Here is a 7,558-nt window from a genome sequence, read left to right as displayed (position 1 = left end):
ATATAAATGTTGTTAAACTGACTGGAGTCCAGTTCAAACAGATTTTTATTTATTTGCAAAAGTTACAATCAAACAAATTATATAAAAATAACAATGGCAATTAAGGTGAGCAGAGATGGGGAAAGCCTCCAAAGGCTTATATATTACTTCCACCTAAATAACATAAAACAATATTTGCACTGTCGAATATATATGTGTTATGACATAAAAACAAAACAAATTATAACATGATCTGTAGGACCTAAAGGAAGATATGACTGAGAAAAGGAGTTAAAAAGGGAGGACCCTCATATCTATCTACCTCTATCTTAAATCTGAAAATGCATCTATAATTTAGCTGGTGTTTATTTGCAGAAGTACAACGTAATGCATTGATGGATTTTTTTAAATGATTTTGCTGGCTGAAAAAACTCAATTGGGCTTATGAAGACATCTCACCCAAAAAATAAATAAAACATGACAAATTAAATATTTTTTTCACAAAAGATTGTGTTAAAAATTATAAAACACATTTGCATAACAGAAAAAAACAATGATGATATGTAATGACAATAGAATAAACACAAGATACTGTCCATGTGTGATTTGCTGCTGACAGACATATAAATGCTAGAAAAGTCACAAGGAGAGAGAAGTAGCCACAATATACACAATTCAAGCAGTTTGGCTCATCAAATAAGCTTTAATCCTTAATCCTAATAAAGCTGATGATGGTACTTATGTGATGAGAGTGTTTTAAATCTTAAAGGATGCAGATTGTTTCATGTCTGGTGTTACATGCATGAATTACTGAACTTATCAGAGAAAATCTATGAAATGTTATAGGCACCAAATAAAGCTGACTCCATAGTGTTGAGGTTACACGCCTCAGCTCTCAATACAAACATAGGTCACTTGGTCGCCTAGCAACGGCGACAGCAAGTGATCAGACAACCACCGCCTACCAATATTTGGTCACCTCATCGATACTGTAGATCCTGTAGCGTCACAGGATCTGACGGGTGACCCTGATCTTGTTGCGGGTCGGTGCTTGGCCCGGGGGCTGGAGGGCTGGGGCTGGACTGGGAGGAGACTAAAGATGCGGGGTGGTACAATGTGGCGCTGCGAGTTCCTCCTGCACTCTGAGGACGCATGAGAGCTGAGGACAGTCGGAGCAAACGGAATCAAAGATAGGTAAGAAACTCTGAAAAAAAGTTTTGTGTTTGCATTTTTACTTTTTGGTTTAGTTGCACCTACTTTTTATAATGTACTATTTTATGCACGTGTGGGCTCAGATACTGAACTTGAATTGCATTTGTGCTGAGAACTATGGAGGAGGAGAAACAGGAGACATGAAAGTGATTGTGCACAGATTGCATGCAGCTCAGTCCACGTTTCAAGCGCTTATCAGTCTGCTTAGACCGAGTAATTGTGGATAATTTGCGTGTATGTTAATTTCTGTTGAGAGCTGACATGTGGTCCTGTGTTTTCACTGGAGAGAAGAAGGAGGAGGGACTTCACAGCACAGCCTGCAGTAATGGCACTTACAATGGAGAGAGGGTGCCAAGAGGGAAAACGAAACTCGAAAAAAATCAGTTGCTTGCAGAGGATGGGGGTCGATGAGGGCACATGGAAAGATGATTTTGAATTTTTATTTATTTATTTGTCATAGTTGCATACAAACAAAAGCCATAAAGTAGATGACAGCAGTGCATCTCCTGTTGCTGTCCTCAGAAACTCTTACTAATGACTGTGTGTTTGTGTGTGTGGGTGAGTGTGTGTGTGTGGGGGGGGTAATGGGGTCTCTAGTTGGGAAGGACTCAATTGGGGAGAGGGGGGCTAATCGCTCCCAGATGTGTGCTGTGAAAACATATGGTTTCCGATAGCCACTGTGATGCACAAGAAGAATGTGTGTGTGTGTGTGTGTGTGTGTGTGTGTGTGTGTGTGTGGTGTCTGGTACATAAACACACAGAGACACACACATTCACAGATTTATTGATACCCATGCAGAACTTGTGTATTGTGTCCAGTGTGGCCTCACAAAAGTCTGCATGCAGTCACACAGAGAGAGAGAGAGCTCAGTGTAGATGTGTAAAAAGCCCAAATTAACTGCTTCATGTTGTGTGTGTGAAATAGCCTACAGTGCTGCAGCGGAGGAGGAGCATTCATACTTTCCACAAAGTGGAAAAGTAGTTTAGTCAGTGTTACAGGAAGCTAAGGTAATGGGTTTTACTGTATGTAATACTTTCACACTGTGACTTCCTGAATTTCAGTGACAACAAAAAGCAATAATCTGGTTTACTAGTCGGTGCTGTCAGTGTTTTTCTGTCCACATGTCATTTTCACTCAACCTGAGAGGCTCTTTTTTTTGGTGGAGTGAAGAAGAAGGGGGTTCGAGGAAATGACCGGTGAAGGCGACAGAAGGGAAATGAAGGATGTGGAGACAGACAGAGAGAAGGAGGGAGGGATGAAGAAAACTCAGAGAGAGGGGTGGGGTTGAGGGGTCCTCTGTTTCTTTTCCTGGAATGCAGCCTCAAGACTGTCTGCTGCAGCAAGGAAAAGTGGGAAAACAGAGGGATTGTTCTTAAGAAGACAGACATTCTTGCTGTCAGAGTTTTCTCCCCCTCTTTTTCTTGCCTTGGCTGTTTGGGGCCGGGGGGGGGGGGGCAGAGAGAGGGGAGAGCAGTGGGGGTTGGAAAGGTGACGGAGGGCAGGGGGAAAGAGAGGAGAAGAGAGTTCAGGAGACCAAAGGAATATCCAGCACTAAGCACGTTATTCCCCTCATCTAGCTCTGTTTTGATTGTTAATACTCTCCTCATCTCCCCTCCAGTGTTCAAGTCAGTCTACCTCCCAGAGTGACCATGAGAGTCCTCCTACTAATCTGCATGCCAGGTAACTGCACCATATATTCGTCTATGAGCTATGAGTCCATTCAAGCCCCTGAAAACTTGGTGTCAAATCTTAAATAGCTCTACAACATTAAATATTTATGACTAAATGTGCAACAACCAAAGTTAAAGGAGTAATTTGAAGTTTTGGGAAATAGTTTCATTCACTTTCTTGCCGAGAGTTAGATGAGAAGATTGACACCACTCTCATGTCTGTACGATAAATATGATGCTACAGCCAGCAGCCAGTTAGCTTAGCTTAGCATAAAGACTGGAAACAGGGGGAAACAGCTAGCCTGGCTCTGTCTGAATGTTCCAAAATCCACCTCTTAGCACCTCTAAAGCTCGCTAACATTAACATGTTATTTAGTACGTACAAAAACCGAAGTGTAAAAAACGACATATTGTGGTTTTACAGGGGGTTATTATGTGCCAGACAATTTTTTGGTCAAGCGCAATAACTTCCTCGAGTCTTGACATCATAGTGAGGTTGCCAGGCAACCAGCGGAGACTCCAGGAAGATTTTGTTACCTTGTTAGCAAACTTCAGCTAGATATTGTTGTGTAACTGACATTACTGAGTCAGTTCACTGACATTATGGCTCTTCTACACATGTGCCTCTACGTTTTAGTATTTTTCCATTATCCCAGTACCAGACCCAGTGCCAGGAGCTGCTGAATAGTTGTCCCTGTTTAGCAAAAGTTACATTATAGTTGCTTTAAAGCGACACTACCATATGTTATTTTTCAAAGACAAAATAACACATTTATTTTAAGTTATATCAAAAAGCAATACAACAGACCGTCTTACTTACTTACTTGGTCTGGTATGACCAGTAGCTTGTGTTATGTTGCAGACCTTAGATAGATGTTGCTGTGTAACTGTCAGTTTGACTTTTCTCTACTTGTGCTACTGTTACACCACGTTTTACCATTTACGATTATCCTTACTGTTACTGGTGGCCACCTGGTGGTCGTTGTTCAGAAAACGTCTCGCTTTAACTACAACTGTAGGATAAAACAGGATGTAATTATTGACTTGTAATTATTTATTTCTCTTGTAAATTTCTGTGTCCATGAAGAGTACATTTAAAAAACAAAAACTTTTTTTAAAATTTTGTACATGTTCTATCTATCTATGGTGATCTATAAGTCACATGACTGATCAATGAACTGTACATAAGGAAACAACCCCACACACCACCCAGATGAAGGCAAGACAGACGAAAATGCTGAATAAAGCATTGTGGCCACAGGTGGCAGGATAATGGTAAATGCTAAAAGGTAGTGTAACAATAGCATATAATGTCAGTGATCTGACTCAGTAATGTCAGTTAAACAATATCTAGCTTATGTATGCTAACATTAGCTAACAATAGCCACCATAACTGGTCATACCAGACCAGGTAACGCTGTAGCTGCAAAACCCCTGAGTGTATTGAATTGAGTAAGGGTGTGTTTTATTTCTTATGAATTCAACATTTGTTAGAGGAAAAATGTGTTATTTCTTCATTTCATAGTCTCACTTTAAAGCTCGCACTGGGCTGCATCTTGCTCTGTGTGCGTTCTCAACTTTCATCTAATCTTTGGGATTACTGTATTGTTCTGAAATGTCAACAGTTCTGCTGCTCGCCCAGGCCCAGTACCAGGACCCGTTTCCTTTTTTGGGTGAGTTCATTAAGAGAATATTGGCCTTGATTGTTCCAACTCAGCATCGGTTTATATCAGAGCTCTCCACATCTGTTCCCGATTTCTCGTTGTCCTCTGATGTGTCACCTTGCCTCGAGGAGTTCTCTCTCCTCTTCCGATCATTGTTTACCACCCGCATAGCAACTGTTGTCACAGTGTAAATAGCACTTTGACCACTCTGCTTGTTATTATTTGTAAACGTCTTGCATATGAAGTCATGTATTACACCCTCGCAAACAGCCTATTTGGTTCAGTTTTGGCATGCAGGTGGTTCATTTTATATGTTGCCGTGCTTTTTGGGTGTGTGTTTGGGAGAAACTGACTCTAATTGGTTTTACAATGTTGATCTCATGAAACTTTTTTCTCTCCTGCTTATTTTATGGCTTCACAGTGGACTATGGGCTGGATTATTTACCAGGTAAAGCCTTTTCAGGTTCATAGAAATGTTCCTTGATGTTACTTTCATATTTGAACATCAGTGTTTTATAACAGCAATTCCTCTCTTTCTTGTTTAGAGAATCCAGACTCTGAAAATCCTGAATCTCTTCCTGGAACCTACCAGCAGCAGGTTCGGCTCGATCCAGTGGTCCGTCCTGAAAAATCAGGTATATCTGCTGAATTCTCCTCCTGTCTGAGTCATGGTATTTAAGAGTTAGTTTGTAATGTGTCTAGAACTCATTTGTAAATCTGTTTTCCATGTGGATGTCAGAGTCCGATTTGGAGCCCACAGAGCCTGGCCCTCTTGGTAAGAAAACTTTGGAGAAAGGAGGACAGATAATCAGTTGTTTAGTTCGAGTGGAGAAATTATTTTGCTGTGTGTTTGATTTCCAGATTGCAGAGAGGAGCAGTATCCCTGCACCAGACTCTACTCTGTTCACAAGCCATGCAAGCAGTGCCTGAACAGCCTCTGCTTCTACAGGTGCGTACTGTTGGACCTGAAATGCCTTTTCAATGAGAAGTTCACCCCACAATGAAAAAACCCAGTCAGTATCTCTTTGTCCTTTTTTCAGTCAAAACATCTCTGAAGTGAGAGACTCCATCTAAGTATTGAAACTACTTCTACTACATCTCCAAAAAGCTCAAATAGTCTATCAGCTCTTCCCCAAACAGCTTGTGCCACATAATCCAAGTGTGAGAGTGCAAACAGAGATCTCAAATGTCAAATATAGAAGTAAATATAGGACTTTTGGAACTACAGTTCATTTATGTGACTACTGAACACTGTTTAGTTACAGCAGGATTTTATGTTTCTACAGTGTAGATGTAAAAAAGTGTTTAGGAAAAGGTTAAATCGCTGTTTTGTTGTCCTGCAAACTTAAAGTATAAGTAAGGATAAGGATATTTCTTATTATCAACAAATCCTACGAAAAGACTAAAACCAACAATGCATTAGTTCGCTTATCAATACTACAATAAATACCTAACCTGTCTGTGGCTCTCAGCCCCAAGCCCATTGGTTCCTACTGAAGATGTAAATCTTTAAAAATATATAGTTTTAAATAAACCAAAAAAAGGCCAGCCAATTCCTAAAACAGCTGGGCACTGTAGTTTTTAGCAAACGTTACTCAAACAGGAGTAAACAGTAAATTTGTTGGGGACTATTTTCAGACATGGACTATTTTCAGACATGTACATTTTCAGACATGTACATTTGGTGATCTAGTGAGAATTTACAGCAGCAGGACGGTGTATGTGACATTGACTAAAAATAAACTACAGTGCCCGTGTTCATCGTAATGACAGTGTGGCTCAATGATGTGTTTTTAGCAGTGGATGTGTATGGCACTGAGGTATAAAATATATCAGGCTTTGGCTACACAGATAATACTTGTTGATCAATGAATTGTTGGTTTTGATCTTTTTATTGGATTGGAGTTTTAACTGATTTAACTGATATGAAGGTGACTGTTTGGGTGAACTACTCCTTTAACTGGCACCTCAGTGTTTCAGCCTCACTTGTGACGTCTACATATGTTTTCATTTAGTTTGCGACGGGTGTATGTCATCAACAAGGAGGTTTGCGTGAGGACTGTGTGTGCACATGAAGAGCTGCTCAGAGGTGCGTTCAGTGTACTCTGTATTTGTGTTTTTTGTGTGTGTGTTTGTATATTGAGACTAGTTATTTGAACTGACTCCTCTGTGTCTGCGTGTTTAGCGGACCTGTGTCGCGATCAGTTCTCTCGCTGCGGCGTGGCAGCGCTGAGCGGCCAGTGTGCATCACTAGGAGGAAGCTGCGGCAAGAGCTGTGGCGGCTGCTGATTTGAGTACAGAGATCAGGGACGCTACCTGCCCAGATACTGCCGCTTTTCATCCACACCATCTTACTTTGTCCTACTCTCCTCACTTTGCTTTTTGACTCTTCCTGTACAACTCATTACTCCTGTGCCAAAAGCACTTCTTGCATTTGAGGTTTTTTGTTGTCTTTTCACATGTATGTCTGCCCAGTAGATCCTGTGTATGGATAAATATACTCTAAAGAACATTGACGATTGTATAAATCGCTGGTGCTATAAAATCATCACACTGGTGCTATAAAAACTATTAGAGATGCACATAAAACTGCGGAACATCTTTTTTACATATATTTTTTGGCATATTGTACCATATTAATCTCATGCTTTATGTTTGTTGATATGTTACTGTACTTGTGTTGAAAAGCAGTCATTCTCATGATGATCTACTCATCAGTGGTGGCCACTGTGCACTGACATCAGACAAAACTAATCAATATCCAGCCGCAGTCTCATTGTTGAAGATCATGAGATGTGTGAAGAAACAGGTGGTGAGTGACCTCAGTTTTTGTACTACTGCCACCTGGATCTGTGCTTAGCAACCAAGCAGCAAGCTTATATAAATATATTCCAGTGGCAACAAGTGCTTTAAAACGGCATCTCACAAACGGCCTCTGTACTACTGCTTTTGTAAAACTGTCACTATAAAGACTGAGAAAAAATAAACTTTTTTTTTACTACAGCTGTTCCAGTGTGTGAGTGAGTCAAACG

The 7,558-nt window shown here is 40.5% G+C and overlaps 1 protein-coding gene across 1 annotated transcript; it reads left to right on the top strand.

The window, feature by feature from the left end:
• The first annotated feature begins 1,020 nt into the window (after positions 1 to 1,020).
• On the top strand, positions 1,021 to 7,529 carry mfap2 (microfibril associated protein 2). The gene is made up of 9 exons (XM_044214490.1): positions 1,021 to 1,173; positions 2,811 to 2,872; positions 4,488 to 4,535; positions 4,948 to 4,974; positions 5,072 to 5,161; positions 5,266 to 5,301; positions 5,388 to 5,475; positions 6,542 to 6,615; positions 6,712 to 7,529. The coding sequence occupies exons 2-9, from the start codon at positions 2,842 to 2,844 to the stop codon at positions 6,813 to 6,815; spliced, it is 498 nt and encodes a 165-aa protein (XP_044070425.1). The 5' UTR covers positions 1,021 to 1,173; positions 2,811 to 2,841; the 3' UTR covers positions 6,816 to 7,529.
• The last annotated feature ends 29 nt before the right edge of the window (positions 7,530 to 7,558 follow it).

Source organism: Siniperca chuatsi, linkage group LG2 (genome assembly GCF_020085105.1).
Source record: "Siniperca chuatsi isolate FFG_IHB_CAS linkage group LG2, ASM2008510v1, whole genome shotgun sequence".
Lineage (NCBI taxonomy): Eukaryota > Metazoa > Chordata > Actinopteri > Centrarchiformes > Sinipercidae > Siniperca > Siniperca chuatsi.
The sequence above is the reverse complement of the archived record's forward strand: the minus strand, read 5'-3'. Positions and strand labels throughout refer to the sequence as shown.

Bases quoted from the DNA above. Each gene is read 5' to 3' on its own strand.
- mfap2 (XM_044214490.1), top strand. From the start codon at position 2,842: ATGAGAGTCCTCCTACTAATCTGCATGCCAG. The intron at 4,536-4,947 runs GTGAGTTCATTA...ATGGCTTCACAG, and splicing joins GGACCCGTTTCCTTTTTTGG to TGGACTATGGGCTGGATTAT. The intron at 5,302-5,387 runs GTAAGAAAACTT...TTTGATTTCCAG, and splicing joins CACAGAGCCTGGCCCTCTTG to ATTGCAGAGAGGAGCAGTAT.